Source organism: Anabrus simplex, chromosome 12 (genome assembly GCF_040414725.1).
Source record: "Anabrus simplex isolate iqAnaSimp1 chromosome 12, ASM4041472v1, whole genome shotgun sequence".
NCBI lineage: Eukaryota > Metazoa > Arthropoda > Insecta > Orthoptera > Tettigoniidae > Anabrus > Anabrus simplex.
Window position 1 is genome coordinate 41,937,167 of NC_090276.1, and position 18,708 is coordinate 41,955,874.

Genomic DNA, 18,708 nt, shown 5'->3' on the forward strand with positions numbered 1-18,708 from the left:
TCATAATTTCTTAGCTACTAGCTAATAAAGTCACTTGATTATTCTTTTGCAATGCCCAACATTCCATTCACTCTTTTAACATTCAAAAAAACTAAATAGAATTAGTGATAAGTACGAAAAAATTCCTTTTTTACTATTTCTTCTTAAATATATTTTTTCTACTCATTACTCTAAAAAGGCACTAAATGGAATGTTTCAGAACACTATTCTAATTAAAAACAGAACAGTTTATAATTGATAAAAACACAATATTTCACTCAACTGTTAAGAAATTAGCAAACTACTGCATTTCATGAATAAATAAAAAAAGTGAAGAGAACTTACTAGCTACAAGAAGTGAATGAAAAGGTATTTTACTACATGAATCTTTCAAATTTCACACTTATACCTCTCAGATGCAGTCAAAATGCAATATTATTTGGCAACATGCACTCACTCACTCACTCAAGCACACATGCATGCATAACATGCACACACACACATCCAGAGTAGCAGTATATTCCTTGGTTTTAAAACTGGAGCAAACTCTATGATGTTCAGTTTGCCAATTGGGAAGATTTATGACACTCAAAGTCAATGAAGGGCTTGCACTTGTTGCTCGAAACTTTTTAAATTTATGACTAAAAAATGCCAGCTCATTAAAAAACCAAAGTTTCCATTTTTGAAAACTTTACATAGCCTTCTTATCTTTACTCAGTACTTCATGACTAAGATTGTGCTAACTAGGACCAGATTAAGCAACTGGGAACTTCTACCCTCTGGAGCCTATTAAGGAGCAAGGTTTTTGACATAAAACTTCCAAGCTAAAATTATCCACATCAAATATGAATTTAGAATACTCCTCAAGCTGAAAACAGCACAAAAGCTCAGGGGGAAAAATTTACATGAAATTCATCGACATAATGATAATTATTATTTTAGTGGGCCTAACGTTTAGGTCACTGCCCCTTCAAAGTAATGAAACAAGCAAACTACAAGTTAATGGGGCCTTACATATTAAGATCGTAAGGTACAGGATCTTCAGTTGTTAGAAGACTCCAAACCACAAGAATGTGGCCTTTTTTAACAGGACAATGAAAATGGAAAGTTAAGAACCAGTGTTGCCAACTGAAAGAAGCTTAACTATACCAGATCTAGAATATTGTAGGTAAGTGAAAGGATCGTCCATTAAATACCTATAAAATGTTAACACATTGAGGTCGAAGGCCATATGTCATATGGGCTGTGTCATTTATTGCAAAGAACAAAGCCCATCCTGCGTACATTCTCTGGATTTCATCAAACTTACTATGCGTTGATCTGCACTGCAGTGTAAGATGTGGTTCGTGTAGTTTTTGAAAAAAATATAGATGGCAGCAAACTGCAGCTCTACACGTCATATTCTTCCTTTCAAATCGTTTCGGAGCTGTGTCGACTCAAAAGGACTGATCATAGGTAATACATTTCATATTAATCCGTATTGAAGAGCAATATAGTGTAAAACAAAAGTTAAAGGTTCAATACTCTGGTTGCTGTCAGTTGTAATCTTGAAGATGTTGCATATATTTGTTGAAACTAGTTTCGGTTTTGACCGATGATGGTCTCTGGTAAAACCAAAACTAATTTCAACAAATATATAACTTTTTTAAGGTTACAACTAACAGTATTGAATAGGTGGAAACTTTTACCTTTTGTTTTACACTATATCAACAGGACTGTGCAGGTAATGACGGCCGTGTGGAAACATAGACTGAACAACAGTGATTTATACCAACTGAACAGACCAAAGAGATACACATAACATTTAAGTACTAATTATTACATAGATGTCTCTCTTACCTCTCAACAGCCTAAAACCCACATACACTCAGTATCAGCCACATTTAATAGTTAAAGTTACAAGTTGAAATTTTTAACTAAATGAAACGCCTACTAATTTCAATCCACTATTACCATGGTAAGGGATCTGTCAATTGTATTACGGTTTTTAAGATATGAAGTAGGAAGTATGAACTAAAATACAGTGAAATAAAAAATTACAAGTTCAAAACTAGTATTTAATTTAAAAGTCCGAATTTAGTGGAAAATGGCCAGTCTCAAGGATAAAAATATATGAAAGTGAACAAGACCTCAATGTGTTAAAAATGTACTACTTGGCTTATTTAACTGTACTGTATGCAAATCATTTATTAAAAAAAATAATCAAGGTAATCATATGTTATATTTAGTTTTTCATATTTGTATCTCAGAGCAAGTCCATTTCTTTTTGCCAAAATTGAGGGAACTCTGAAAACAAGCTTCATTGTATTTAGAGCTAAATGAGATTAAGTCCAAAAGTCCACATCTACTACAAGTTAATAGGGCAAGTTTGAAATGGTACAAGTACTACTGCATCTTCGCACAAAACAATCAAATAACTGGTTCAAGTCCTTAGTGCGAGCTTTGGTATGAGGTGGCAGCAGGGCAGGGAGGTACTGAAATTACTTCTCTCCTTAACTGGGTGAAAAAGAAGGTGTGAATTGTAGAATAAAAGTTTTGACTGTATGAACAGATATTTATGCAACCTTATGATGTGTTTAAGGACACTCAGAAGAAGTGAAATTGGAAAAAAAAAAATTTTTTAAATATTTTTGCGGTTTTATGTATCTGTGACTTTCTTCTTTCAAATACTTTTTGTTTCAGACCTCTGCGACGTTTGAAAGGGTGCTAATTTTTATATTATCTGGAGTACTGCACATGTCGGGCATGACATGTCATTGAACAGATGTGACATGACACTACTTTTCATTTGTCAGCGGTGACTAAGACTGTGTTGAAGGTGTTCATGTTTCAGAACGTGGTCATTTTCTGCAAGAGGATATCTCTGCTGCACTAAAGTACAACTTTGAACTGCTGGCCAACCTGGACGGCAGAACAACTGAGAACAAAAATGCGTCTGTTTATTGTTTGTTTTGGCAGCTTCTTTTACAACAGTATTTAGCTGCTTTGTTTCCATTTGGTTTTATGCATTGAACAAGATTCCTAGACATAGTAATAGGATTTTCAAGGTGTGCAAGAATGTGGGAAAAACCCAGATGATCCACTGTATGGAGGTGGAATGCATTAAGAAACTTTGAGGCTCGTTTCCAGAAAAGTAGTTTTTTGTTTATCTAAGGAATATTTACCGGATGCCATTGAACATTCATTAACCAAACTTGTAGGTGGTATGTAACTAATCATTCTAGCTATTTTAACACAAAATTTTGAAAATCAAAGATACAATTTCTGAATTATGGAACAAAATGTCTCACTTTAAAACTAAAATTTTGATGTTCACTTAAAAATTTATATTTTCAAAAAAACAGCAGATATTAAAAAGAGTCTTGCAGGTGGCTTCTTATTTGCAGTCCTATTATCACAGTTTCTCCTCAGAGGTCACACTCATATAAATGTTGACGGGGCGCCACAGCATTACAGAGAAAGCCAAGAAGCGTCTGCCAACTAGTACGATCTTCACCTGGAATTACTGAGTGAATTTCATTCCAAAACGTAAGAAGATGACAACCTGGAGGGTGAAGCGTATGAATTTGGAGGGCTTCAGAAATCTCAGCTCTTTGACGGAGAGCAATGCCTCTCCATTCATATAACGAAAAAAGAACACAAAACGCGTTACCTTTCAAATATATTCGGTGGTGAGTTGCAAGAAAGAAAGGATTCGTCTGGGATCCTTATTTCTTTATTTAAAAACTTCATGGGAGTATTTCAGTCTGTTGATATGCAGCAAAATACCTGGAAGCCAAAACATTTGCCACTGAACATTCCTCAAATGATACAAAGAAAAAAACCCATCACTAATGACACATCTGTAGTGGATTCAAGAGGATTATAGTTCCTACTACAGAAATCTACCTCACAAAGGTAGTTCACACACAAGAACTGATGATCGAGGAGGAAGTGGTGGTGGTGATCTTTGTTTACCGAGGAAGAACTAGGTAACCATCCTCTCTGAACAAATTACTTGGACACAAAAATGAAAATAATATATTAAATGATGGAACCTGAAAATGAATTTAAAATAAAACAAAAAATATTTGATTACAGGTACACCAAAATGCACAAAAAATAACAGAAAACTTGAAATTTATATGCACATGATTAATCCACTCTCACAGATTAAGCAAATGACAAGATCGGCATGGCTAGTATGAGTTTGAGTGTTTCCTGCAGGCCGAGGTTCCATCTCAGGCTAGAGAGACTGATAATGGACTTGAAGGTGATTATGTCTGAGGAATCCTGCTCATTGAATTGTTAAAGAATAAAGTATTAATGCTTGGATGTGATTATTACTAAATTCTTTTGTATAATGTTTAGGTATTTACTTCGTATAATGTTTAGGTATTTACTTCAAGTTTACATAAATCTTGGTCCAAAGTATTTGATTTTATGATTAAAAATATTACAAATTAAATTATGGTAATGTGTTCAGTGATCAAAATTAGACAAAATACATCGAGGACAATGATGTACATTTGTTGCCCAGGTCATAATGCAGCAAAGATGCTCTGTGACTGGTACTTTTCTTCTTTCACATTCAATTACTAACATTAACTTTGGTTTAGCTCCCAGGTACAGATATAATGTTACAATTTTAACTAAATTGTTAAATATGGCTGTTTCTCTCTCTTTCCTATGAAATTATTAAAACATATTAAGGGCAGAATCTGCACTGCACAGTGTTTTACATCAGTCTTTGAGAGCGATTCCGGTAGAGGACAAACCTCAAGACGAGCGTCTGAGGTGATATGAACATGTGGAAAGGAGACCTAAGGGATTTGTTGCACACATAATTGAAGTCAGATGATCAAAAATTTGATGGAAAGCTCTCGAATCATGAAGGATCCAGAGAAATCACAAATTCTCAAAGGTAAGGTCCAACATCGGACAAACTGGAGGGAAGTGACCAAAAAACCAATCCTAGCCGACTGGGAAAAGGCTTGCTATTGTATTTGCATTTACTAGGTAATTTGTGACCCTAAAGATTTCTTTTTTTCTTTTCAACTGTATTTGTATATAATTTTGCAAATAATAAATTTATAACATGTTGACAACACTGGAGGAAAGAGATGAGTGATGATTGTTGTTTAAAGAAGTAAAATGACAAGATTTTTCAGCCCCACTGGAAAAAAAAAAAAAAAAAAGTGCATTACTTACTATACATGGCAGTAATTCAAGTGACTGATGATAAAGAGGTTTATGAGTATATAAATGGAAAAGCTTCATCCTTTTAACTATTAGAGTGAATGTGGACGGATGCCATGAGATCAGAAATGGGGAGACAGCAGCCCAGAAAACCAGAGCTGGTCAAACAGAAATCTCCACATCCAATATAACCCAGTCCAAAATCACAGGACCGCTACAGATTCAAGGACATCATTTCGGAGCCTCCTCTGTCGGCGGTTGTTCAACTGAATGTTCTGGTGTACTGACTTCTCCTTCCTCCGCCTCTTCATCTTTTTTTTTCTCTTTCTCTTTTGCAGGGGTAGGTTCCGACCGTTGGACAATGGCGGCAGGAGGTGGAGCTTCCACCCAGCCATCTTCCTCCTCCTCGTCATCTTCAGACGAGCTGTCCTTCCCTTTCTCTCCCCTGCCCTCTTTGCCACCCTTGCGTCTAACCTCCTCCTCTGCGGGTGTAGGAGGGACTTCTATCCCTGCCAAATCAACATCCCCAACCTTACCTGCTTCATCATCCCCGACAAGCATCTCGTCACCTGAAACAATCCAACATTCCAAATAAAATTCCCGGGCATTGTTGAAGGAAATGGTATAGTAGGGGCAGAATGTAAAAGCTATAGAGAAAGAAAATCTGAAATAGATAGCCATCTTGTATCAGAGGATATGCACTTGATATAGCCTCACAACTGAAGAACGGTTCTGTGAAGAATGGTTCATCCCAAGTTTTTTAACACACTGTTAAATAGAGGCCTGTGCTTGCCTAACCTCTGTTAACCATACATTTTTGCTTGAGAATGTTAGAAAGCATTGCAATACGTAAGGTGCCATCAAGTTCTATGTCTCTTCCTTTTTTTATTTTAGAAAGTATTTACACTATAACTCTAAACTTTCAATTACCTCTCCACATAGTCTCCCACTATATATTCATACTTTTCATTTTGTTGATGCCATGACTGCATGGCTGTTGAAAAGAATTCAAGGAGTCTGTTTTGCCCACTGAAAAATTGTTGGTACAAGAGCAGAACGGCTGGAAAATATACGGCACCGCAAAGCACTGGGAAGAGCCAACAATAGCTGGATGCATGGTCAACCCGATGAGCAAAAGCGTTATCTTAACTGAAAAGCACAACAGCACCTCTCTCTGGCTATTTATGTTGCAACACTGGAAGAAACTTCGTCCTCGGAACCCCTTTGTGGATGCAGCAGTCACCATCACGACGTCTGAAACACAATGTGTGAGGATCACACCTCCACTATCACAAAATATAACCACAATTTTCACAGCACTGGCGGCAACCTGAAATTTCTTCAGTGGAGACTAGTCCGAGTGCTTTCATTTGGTTTCAGGTTTGAAAACTGGCATCCATGTCTCATTCAATGGGACAATTTGTAGAATAAAAATATCATTCATACCGTCATCTATAATAAGATCGACTAATACATTGGCTTGTCAGCCAGCATACGTTGAAACCTTATGGATGTTAAAACAGTCATGAGAGACATTTGCAATGAGCCTACAGAAATGCCAACTTTAGAGCCAATCTCTTCCAAATTTGAGCAGTGGCCATCTAAACCCTGTTGCTGTTGCTCCACTCATGCATTCACACAGACTGGCTAATGCATGCTCGCGGCTACTTCAAATCGTTCACACACTATATTTTGCTGCTGTAGAATTTTCATACAAATGCACGCTTTTCACTACAAGACAACTATGCATGTCACACTCAGTTGATGATGATTTTCAATTGGTGTGACACCACACAAGTGGAGGAAACTGATTATTACACACCATTCCTGGAATGTGAAAGTTCCCATTTTAAGAGTCTGAAACATCTCCAGACTCTACCACTTAGGTTCTGTGACTGGAACGATGCAGCCATCTGCTTTATTTATTCAACAAGGATGCCATGCGTTTTAAAATGCGTCCCATGTTTCTGCCTACAAACAATTTCAAGAAAAAAATTAGGAGACCTCAGAACTTGATTACACCTCATTCAAAATACAAATAGATTTTGAACCAACCAAGATACAAGTGAAATTTCAACAATCATTTTTTTAAAATTTTGCTCTAGCTTGAAAGTCTAAGGTGTAAGATAAAAGACTTCGTCCAATGGAGCGTCATTAGGAAACATGCCCATAACGCTGGCAGCATTTCCTTGCCGGATAGAAATTCCTATCCGCTGCCTCAGGAATTCTGTTGAAGAGGAGTCTCCAGTGATTGCTGTTAGTTGTTTGCCAATATCTGAAATCGGACTTTTAGCCTCTTGATACCATGTCCCCATCGTTTCTACTGCAAATACCACGATGTAGTTTTCCGTTACTGCTCTGTATTTCGCCCTTTTATTGCGCACGGCCAATTCCGCAGCAGAACCAGCAGCCTTGCCAGTGTGAGGCAAATGCGATGGTGCTAATGTATCAACACATGTGGCACCCCACAGGAGAGATCTGCCTTTCTTCCATGGGACTAAAGTCGGGGCGTTTTCCGTCTGTGAGACTAATTGCACTCGGTTCTAGGAGAGAAAGGACATCGATAGATGTAAAAGCTCTTTTGATAATGTCATTAATTGAACAGTGTCTTGAAAATCAACCAGCACTCTTTGGGAAACTTAAAGCATGGCGGCCATAAACGTCGATCGCTGCACATATGCACTTATGTGACTGACATATTTTGCAACCAAGACATAACGTAATCTATAATCTTCATTTCCGTATTGACAATTGCACAATTAAAAATAGGAGAGGATTTCCACCAATCAATACTTATTTATTGTACACATTAAACTACAGGACCGGTTTCGACCTCATATTCAAGGTCATCTTCAGCTGAACCATATATACATATTAATATAATGAAGCTTTGATTAAGATTGTGGTGTTGAAGGAATGCCATATGATGATGATGTACATTTAGTTACATACAAATGGGGCACGTCTTAGCGTGAGCTGGCGTATATGTCATTCTGTGCAATATTGCAACTGTATGTCTAAAATGTTGAAGGTCTTAAAACTAGTGTATAAAACACGTCTTTTCCTAAACTAACTTATATATATGTACAAGATAAAAACAATACATAAAAACACTTCATGTACATGAACATTCGTTCTTGCTTGGTGGTCAATACATCGACTAACTTCCGTATTTAAGTCTTATTCACAGTTGTACACTTCAGCTGCTATTCATAGAGTTTGTAAAATTGCATGGATAAAAGTTTTGTCTTCCTGTGCGTATGTGAGATAAAACACTTTCAATTTAAAAAGGGTGCCAAATGTATGGATGAAATTCAAGTAAAATATGTTCAGCTCTGCTGTGTGTGTTGCCCTTTTATAAGAACCAGTTCATGTTTACTTATTGGCGTCCGTAAATCTGGGTGACATTGGTTTCAAAGTAGTGGCTCCTTTCCCATTTGTAGCTGTGCAATGATGTTATGTTTATCTGTGGAAGATAAGATTGAGTTATAAATGATATTGTGCGGAGGAATGTCTAAGGGTTATGTGTGTGAATTGGAATATGTACTTACTGTTGTTGGTGTAGCTGAGTTGTGTTTGACATGCGAGCTTGTAATGTACTACTTCGTGTTCTTCTTGGGCTTATGCTAGCTGCTGTGAGGGGAAGGAAAGGAGGGGTAGGGAGAGTTGTTGTTGTAGGGGTAGGGATGGAGCTGGGTGTGTTGTTTGGTGTTTTTCTGTTGCTTGTTGCATTGTGTTTATCGATTAACTTAAGGTAAGGGTTTTTTAAGGCGGGGATAACTGTATTGAAGATGATGTTAGTTTTTTCTGTGATTTCATTTATGTTGTAATTTGGATTGGTGTACTGATCCAAAGTGATGTAGAATTCTTCTGTTATGTTGAGCAGGGGGCCTTTGGGGTTTATGTTTAGGATTTGCATATCGTTATCGATGTTTGTGAAACTGTGTTTATAGTCTGCGACATGTTGTCCTATTGAGGAAAAATGATTGTGTTTCACTGCATTTATGTGTTCGTTATATCGGGTTAGGAAGTTTCTACCGGTACGTCCGATATAGCTGGTCTCGCAGTTATTACATTTGATGCGGTATACCCCTGAGTGGTTGTATTTGTTGTTGCTGTTGATTGTCCTGATATTGTGTATGATGTTGGTACTATTGTGTGTAGTTCTGAATGCTATTCTTAGGTTATGTTTTTTAAAAATGTTAGTTATGGGGTATATGTGTACATTGTTGAAAGTGAATAGTGCATAGTCTTTCTTGGGTTCGTTTACTTTTGTTAGTTTGGTTTTGGGTTGGGATTTTATTTTGTGAATGATTTTGTTAACCATGTCTTTCTTGAATCCATTGTTTTTAGCTATGTCATGAATTAATTGTAATTCTTTGTTTAGATCTTCTTTTGTTAACGGTATATTGAATGCTCTGTGTATCATGCTATAGTAGGCTGCTCTTTTGTGTATGTTGGGGTGAACGGAATCCATTTTAATTGTATTTGAGGTATGCGTGGGTTTTCTGTATATTCTGTAAGAAAGGTGGTCATCATGTCTAGTAGTCGTTATGTCCAGGTAGTTCAGTTTGTGATTGTTTTCGGATTCCATGGTAAATTTTATATGGGTATCTATTGCATTAAGTTTATCTAATATATCAGTTTCATTTGTGGACCTATTGTCGAGGATAATAAAGATATCATCAACAAATCTACACCAAAAAAATATATGGTCTATTTTGTTGATGAATGTGTGCTCTAAATAGTCTATGTAAATTTCGGCAATTATACCAGAAGCGGGAGATCCCATTGGTAAACCCTGTTGCTGATAGATAGTATCATGGAATTTAAAGTAGTTGTTACTAATGGCAAAATTAAGTAGTTTAATGAACTCTTCTATTTCCAAAGTGCTTAGATTGCTATGACTTTTTAGGTTAGATTCAATGATTTCTATTGTTCGTTTTGTGGGAATATTTGGGTACATGTTTATTATGTCAAATGATGCGAGTTTGTGATATGGTTCAATCTTTAATCCTTTTGTCCTATTACAAAATTCTATTGAGTTCCGTACTGTTTTATTAGCTAAGAATACGTAGTGCTTTTTGAGAAATCGTTGAATAAATTGCGAAAGTTTATAGGTTGGGCTTGCTCTGTAGTTAATAATGGGTCTCATTGGAATATGTTCTTTGTGTATTTTGGGATAAGCTTTAGCAGTAGGTATTTGAGGATTCATTGCTATAAGTTTAGAGGATTCTACTTCTGTTAAAAGAAAGTGTGTATTTTTTAATAGGGTTTTGAGGTTCCTTTGTATGTTATTGGTCGGGTCTTTACGTTTGATGAGGAAAGTGTTATCTTGAAAACATTCTTTGGTTTTCAATATGTATTGGTCTTTGTCGATAATAACTGTGGTATTGCCCTTATCGGCTTTCGTTATTAGTAGATTATTCTGTTTTATCTTGTCTTTGAGTTTGTTTATGTGTACTTTGTTGGTTGATTTATTATTTTGGGAGTTACTGTGAATTTTGTCAATATATTGTGGGAGCCTTTTTTTAATATCATATCTGACTTCGTCTCGTAGCTCATGTGGGATTTTCTGTATGGCGTTTTCTATTTCGGTGATAGTAGTTGTAATGTTCTGGAAAGTTGATGTGTTACCCCAATTGTGCTTGGGTCCCTTGCTCAAGATAACCGTTTCCATTTCGTTAAAAGACGTATTTGTGAGATTTTTTACGGGTGGGTGGAATTTGTGTTCAGTGATTTCATTGGAAAAGGTGGCAGAGTTCGTGTTCGGAGTTTCGGTTTTTGGGTTTGGTATGGATGGTTGTTTAAGTGCTTCTAACTTCTTATTTAGTGTATTCTGTTTTTTGGTGGCTAAGTTCCTGATTTTTTCTGTCGTGATCTGCTGAAAATTATCCCAATAGCTATGTGGTAACTCGTTAGATGCCTTTAAATGTATTCGGTATAGTTCGTTGTTAAGATGTTGTTTTTTACGGTATAAAAACTTAATTTCTTCTTTCAGCCAGATTTTGTTTGTTCTTTTTTGCGTATTTTGAGTTTGTTTAGTGTGTCTGTGTTTATTGTTATATTTTCTCAGGAATTTAGGTGTTAAGTCATTTTTTAGACATTCCTTCAGAAAAACAATGCTCTTAATCGCATTCGTTAGTTTGATCTTTAAGTTTCGAAATCTATGTGCGCTCCATTTTGCCTGGTTGGCTGCGATATCGTAATCTATAATCTTCATTTCCGTATTGACAATTGCACAATTAAAAATAGGAGAGGATTTCCACCAATCAATACTTATTTATTGTACACATTAAACTACAGGACCGGTTTCGACCTCATATTCAAGGTCATCTTCAGCTGAACCATATATACATATTAATATAATGAAGAGTTACCACATAGCTATTGGGATAATTTTCAGCAGATCACGACAGAAAAAATCAGGAACTTAGCCACCAAAAAACAGAATACACTAAATAAGAAGTTAGAAGCACTTAAACAACCATCCATACCAAACCCAAAAACCGAAACTCCGAACACGAACTCTGCCACCTTTTCCAATGAAATCACTGAACACAAATTCCACCCACCCGTAAAAAATCTCACAAATACGTCTTTTAACGAAATGGAAACGGTTATCTTGAGCAAGGGACCCAAGCACAATTGGGGTAACACATCAACTTTCCAGAACATTACAACTACTATCACCGAAATAGAAAACGCCATACAGAAAATCCCACATGAGCTACGAGACGAAGTCAGATATGATATTAAAAAAAGGCTCCCACAATATATTGACAAAATTCACAGTAACTCCCAAAATAATAAATCAACCAACAAAGTACACATAAACAAACTCAAAGACAAGATAAAACAGAATAATCTACTAATAACGAAAGCCGATAAGGGCAATACCACAGTTATTATCGACAAAGACCAATACATATTGAAAACCAAAGAATGTTTTCAAGATAACACTTTCCTCATCAAACGTAAAGACCCGACCAATAACATACAAAGGAACCTCAAAACCCTATTAAAAAATACACACTTTCTTTTAACAGAAGTAGAATCCTCTAAACTTATAGCAATGAATCCTCAAATACCTACTGCTAAAGCTTATCCCAAAATACACAAAGAACATATTCCAATGAGACCCATTATTAACTACAGAGCAAGCCCAACCTATAAACTTTCGCAATTTATTCAACGATTTCTCAAAAAGCACTACGTATTCTTAGCTAATAAAACAGTACGGAACTCAATAGAATTTTGTAATAGGACAAAAGGATTAAAGATTGAACCATATCACAAACTCGCATCATTTGACATAATAAACATGTACCCAAATATTCCCACAAAACGAACAATAGAAATCATTGAATCTAACCTAAAAAGTCATAGCAATCTAAGCACTTTGGAAATAGAAGAGTTCATTAAACTACTTAATTTTGCCATTAGTAACAACTACTTTAAATTCCATGATACTATCTATCAGCAACAGGGTTTACCAATGGGATCTCCCGCTTCTGGTATAATTGCCGAAATTTACATAGACTATTTAGAGCACACATTCATCAACAAAATAGACCATATATTTTTTTGGTGTAGATTTGTTGATGATATCTTTATTATCCTCGACAATAGGTCCACAAATGAAACTGATATATTAGATAAACTTAATGCAATAGATACCCATATAAAATTTACCATGGAATCCGAAAACAATCACAAACTGAACTACCTGGACATAACGACTACTAGACATGATGACTACCTTTCTTACAGAATATACAGAAAACCCACGCATACCTCAAATACAATTAAAATGGATTCCGTTCACCCCAACATACACAAAAGAGCAGCCTACTATAGCATGATACACAGAGCATTCAATATACCGTTAACAAAAGAAGATCTAAACAAAGAATTACAATTAATTCATGACATAGCTAAAAACAATGGATTCAAGAAAGACATGGTTAACAAAATCATTCACAAAATAAAATCCCAACCCAAAACCAAACTAACAAAAGTAAACGAACCCAAGAAAGACTATGCACTATTCACTTTCAACAATGTACACATATACCCCATAACTAACATTTTTAAAAAACATAACCTAAGAATAGCATTCAGAACTACACACAATAGTACCAACATCATACACAATATCAGGACAATCAACAGCAACAACAAATACAACCACTCAGGGGTATACCGCATCAAATGTAATAACTGCGAGACCAGCTATATCGGACGTACCGGTAGAAACTTCCTAACCCGATATAACGAACACATAAATGCAGTGAAACACAATCATTTTTCCTCAATAGGACAACATGTCGCAGACTATAAACACAGTTTCACAAACATCGATAACGATATGCAAATCCTAAACATAAACCCCAAAGGCCCCCTGCTCAACATAACAGAAGAATTCTACATCACTTTGGATCAGTACACCAATCCAAATTACAACATAAATGAAATCACAGAAAAAACTAACATCATCTTCAATACAGTTATCCCCGCCTTAAAAAACCCTTACCTTAAGTTAATCGATAAACACAATGCAACAAGCAACAGAAAAACACCAAACAACACACCCAGCTCCATCCCTACCCCTACAACAACAACTCTCCCTACCCCTCCTTTCCTTCCCCTCACAGCAGCTAGCATAAGCCCAAGAAGAACACGAAGTAGTACATTACAAGCTCGCATGTCAAACACAACTCAGCTACACCAACAACAGTAAGTACATATTCCAATTCACACACATAACCCTTAGACATTCCTCCGCACAATATCATTTATAACTCAATCTTATCTTCCACAGATAAACATAACATCATTGCACAGCTACAAATGGGAAAGGAGCCACTACTTTGAAACCAATGTCACCCAGATTTACGGACGCCAATAAGTAAACATGAACTGGTTCTTATAAAAGGGCAACACACACAGCAGAGCTGAACATATTTTACTTGAATTTCATCCATACATTTGGCACCCTTTTTAAATTGAAAGTGTTTTATCTCACATACGCACAGGAAGACAAAACTTTTATCCATGCAATTTTACAAACTCTATGAATAGCAGCTGAAGTGTACAACTGTGAATAAGACTTAAATACGGAAGTTAGTCGATGTATTGACCACCAAGCAAGAACGAATGTTCATGTACATGAAGTGTTTTTATGTATTGTTTTTATCTTGTACATATATATAAGTTAGTTTAGGAAAAGACGTGTTTTATACACTAGTTTTAAGACCTTCAACATTTTAGACATACAGTTGCAATATTGCACAGAATGACATATACGCCAGCTCACGCTAAGACGTGCCCCATTTGTATGTAACTAAATGTACATCATCATCATATGGCATTCCTTCAACACCACAATCTTAATCAAAGCTTCATTATATTAATATGTATATATGGTTCAGCTGAAGATGACCTTGAATATGAGGTCGAAACCGGTCCTGTAGTTTAATGTGTACAATAAATAAGTATTGATTGGTGGAAATCCTCTCCTATTTTTAATTAACCAAGACATAAGCCGATTGCGATTTTAAACGACATGTTATCCATAAGTGTGCCCACACTGGGTGATGGAAAAGCCTTAAGCCATGAGCCTGCTTCCTTTTTCTGGATAGGAAGATGTCGTGCTCGATCAATTTCTGTTGGACATGACAAAATCAAAGAATCGAAAATGCAACCCGCTCACTGAGCTCTGGACTATATGTTTGTCTGTCTGTTACGGTCAAAGAGGCATGTAGCACTTGATTAATTGCAAGACAAATTTGTTTAGCCTTAAGAGTATTTGACCTGCATACACCTTTTTAAGTTTTGTTTTAGATGGTACCAAACAGAGAAAACTGAATAGGTTCCTAGGGTATTAATCATTGTACTCATTTTCTGGTAACCTTTTCTTGTACTTAAATTCTATTCATGTAAATGAAGGTTAGAATTAGGCACTATTCAACAGGGGTATTTACGAGAACCTGTATAGAACATGACAGTTATTTCTCCACTTAAATTGTTATTGTTATCATTGTCCATGGAATTTATTTTTGAGTACATATAAATGGTTTTACCTGGTAATTCTTTTAGATACGCAGCCACACTACCCTATTTGTTATTTTATACAGAGCTTTGCCCTGCCATGTCTTCTGTCTTGTAAACTTTTTAGATAGAAGTATTACCAGGAATATTATTCTTAAAGTAGCTGACTGACATACCCATTGTTAATGGGGTAGTTTTTGTACTATTATAGCAGTGATGCCATCTAGTAGAGATGAATGCCAGAGGAAGAAACAAAGCACGTCTCAACTAACAACATTAGTCGTTCAGTATATTGTTTATAAGTAGGACACTGTTTATAAGGACACTGTAGGCCACCACATTTGTATTTTCTTCCAGCTCAGTGATATTAACACCTCTTTCACAATTGCCTTCTCCATTCATTCGAGTGATCGTATCTTCATGTTTTTCTCCTCACTGCAATACCCTTCTTCATCATGTTTTAGGGATAACAACCACGTGGTTCTTTTTCAGCCTATGCTAAACAATCATAGCCCAACAACTACCACCATCGCCAGCGTGTTCATTATTACAAGGAGTGAAGAATATTTTTATGTCACCCATGCTTGCTGCTGATGGACTTGGCAATAGATTTAAATTTGTTAATATCTTCATTATTATACTGTAGCTCGTACAGTAAAAATGTATCAGACAATAAAAGATTGAAAAATATATTTTCTGTAATTGTTGTCTTGTAAACTTTTTAGATAGAAGTATTACCAGGAATATTAAGCAGTTAAAAAAGCACAATAATCTATATCATCTCTCTTGTTATTATTATTATTATTATTATTATTATTATTATTATTATTATTATTATCATTATTATTCATAAGGTAAAAGTGCATAAAACATAAAAGATCAGAAATTATATTTTACAAAAATTTTGTAATTTACAGCTTTTTCGATAATGCTAATATTAACCCTTTCACTCAGCATTTTTTTAGGAATAGGATTATCACAGGAACACCATTATTTTTCAAGTGGTTCTTAACTCTAGTAGAGATTTAAATACAAATGAATATGAACACCATTTTTTTCATTTCCAGTCTCTTCATAAATTTAGGAGGAGTCAATCTGAGCGTGGTAGAACTTGTTCACTGAAATGAAACATTTGTTGCTGAAAATATAGGGGTTTCTATCACCTTTCGCTTGGACCAGTTCTCTCTTATTGCAGGTTTTTTAGCCTGTGACATAAGTATGCACAAAGAAAAATGGCCCTCATCTGTAGTTATTGGAAACCAGTGATTTTCCGCATAGGACTTTCTGGAAGAGGAGGAGTTCGCAGCAAGAAATTGACAAGCATAACCATTGGTCTCATTGCTAACATTATTCCAAAACTGGGGGGGGGGGGGGGTTAGAAATTCGTTCATAACCTCTAATTCACTAGGATTTTCACCGAGACGTCTTTTGACAACAGAATTTATGTTGCAGAGAGCATTATTATGCACATTATCAGGAGGCTGATTATTGGAATGAGTCCAATTCCATTCACTATTTGAATTAGGCCTACCTACTACAGCTGCTGCGGGAGATGAAAGTCCATTTCGAGTAGGTTTTCGTGTATGTGCGCTGGAATCTTCATCAGAATCATCGCTGGAACTTTCTGATTCACTAAAATAAGTTCCTTCACTTTCAGAATTCACAAGATCACTTTCGTCAAGCCAGAATATCTTCTTCATTCACCACCGCCATGTTTGTTTACATGATCACCAAAACATTATGCATTTCATTCGGTTTTACCAAGTTGTCCATGGAATAAAAGACAGCAAAGAGCACAAATTACAAATCTTCAATCTATCGATAGCAACAAGAAGCAACTACAATATGTCTTGGTAACATAGTAACAAACTGACAATACGCTTAAACAACACAGGCGTGAGACAGACACATCCGTCAAAGTGCTTAATTGTTCATGAAGAGATGGACGGACACATCCGTCAAAGTGCGTCAATGGGTTAATGGAGAAATCCGACATTTTTTTCGTTTGCCTCATCGGTCCGGATATCCCTTGAATTAAATACCAAGTTCCAAGAAATTTTGCCAAGCTGTTTCATTTCCCTGATATAGATTATCTAAACCAAATGTATTGATATTTCTATAACACTGCTTATTTGTACTCTTCTATTTTTTTTGTGATCAGCCTGATCCTCGTCAACCCCGACAGCTTCTTCCATCATTGCTTGCTAATCTTTTTGCACTGATGACGACCTCAATTATATCTACAGTAACTACAGCCATGGGACCTCCAGTTTTACGTGGAATCCAAATTACAGGAACATCACTTTCATTTTAAAAAATCCAGCATGAATTAGAATTTAAACTTTAAATTAACCTTGTGACCATACATTCGGCTATCAAGTTCACTCAAAATTCTATACGAGTATTTACCGCTGTTGCTAGTAGTGACTACAGGATATCTCTCAAAAGAAGTATACCTAATAAATAAATGACTGATGTTTATATCATTTTTCATTATCTCTACTACCGGTAACTCACGCAGACAAGCACATCTAGTCCCTTATATTCATAATCCGCTAAATCACTATCAATCTGTTCAACTGAATTGTCATTAGCATGAAATGACAGTGAGAGAATCAACATTTCATAATTAGCTAAAGCAAAACTAAAGACTGTGAATGGCTGAGAAGTGGCAATTGTACATCTAATATTGGTAACCCCAAGAGAGTTCTTCTTCACACATACGCGTGCGCGCGCGGTTGGTAACCCCCCATTAATATTTTGGGCATTGTGTCCTAGTTGCCATATCGTGTGTGTGTCAAAGAACTGTCCAAGGTTCTGCTCCCAAGACTATCTTCTTGGCCAATATCCATATTCCCTGTATATCTGCATTCTATGATCAATTGTAGACGTCATCAACTCTGTATTTCTGTGCCCGTACAGTATGGTGCAAAGCGCAATGTGACACTCAGTGGAACACAGAGAAAGTCGACCGATTCTGATACAGCAGTAGAAGAGCGCAGATTGCTGGCACGTGCACTATGGCAGGTGACTCCGAACTGTCAAAATTGAGTAGACCTTCAACTACAGTATTCAATTCTCATTACATATCTTACACAATCAATTTCTAATCTTCTTAGTGTGCAAAATCAGCTTTAATGCACAGGTTGAAAACAGATTATTTAAGCAAAAGTAAAGATATTTCATACTTTAATACACAGAAACTACTGTATGAATAATACCTTTAAAATTTAATTTCTTATACATTTCACCATTACGGTAGAGTAGTACAATGCAAGTACAATTCCGATCAAACTTAGAAAACCCGCTATATTTCATTATTCAACATTAGTACCACTTATGTGTGACGAGCAGTGGGAAGAGTGGAACAGTTCCTTTGTGAATATGAAAAATAATCAATCTCTTTCTATTAGTTTGCAAGAAACTGCTGATTTTACATTGCAAGGAGAGTGATGGTTCACTGTATGTCACACTGTTACAAGTTTGAAGCTGGGACCT

General features: G+C 36.1%; 1 protein-coding gene across 1 annotated transcript in view; it reads right to left on the reverse strand.

Moving 5' to 3' along the window:
* Positions 1–4,995: 4,995 nt before the first annotated feature.
* Positions 4,996–18,708, reverse strand: part of Pnn (desmosome associated protein-like protein pinnin) — a 105,098-nt gene continuing 91,385 nt past the window's right edge. Inside the window, exon 10 of the mRNA XM_067156112.2 lies at positions 4,996–5,726. Within this exon, the coding sequence (XP_067012213.2) occupies positions 5,389–5,726 (338 nt within the window). The 3' untranslated portion in view covers positions 4,996–5,388. The remainder of the gene's footprint in view (positions 5,727–18,708) is intronic.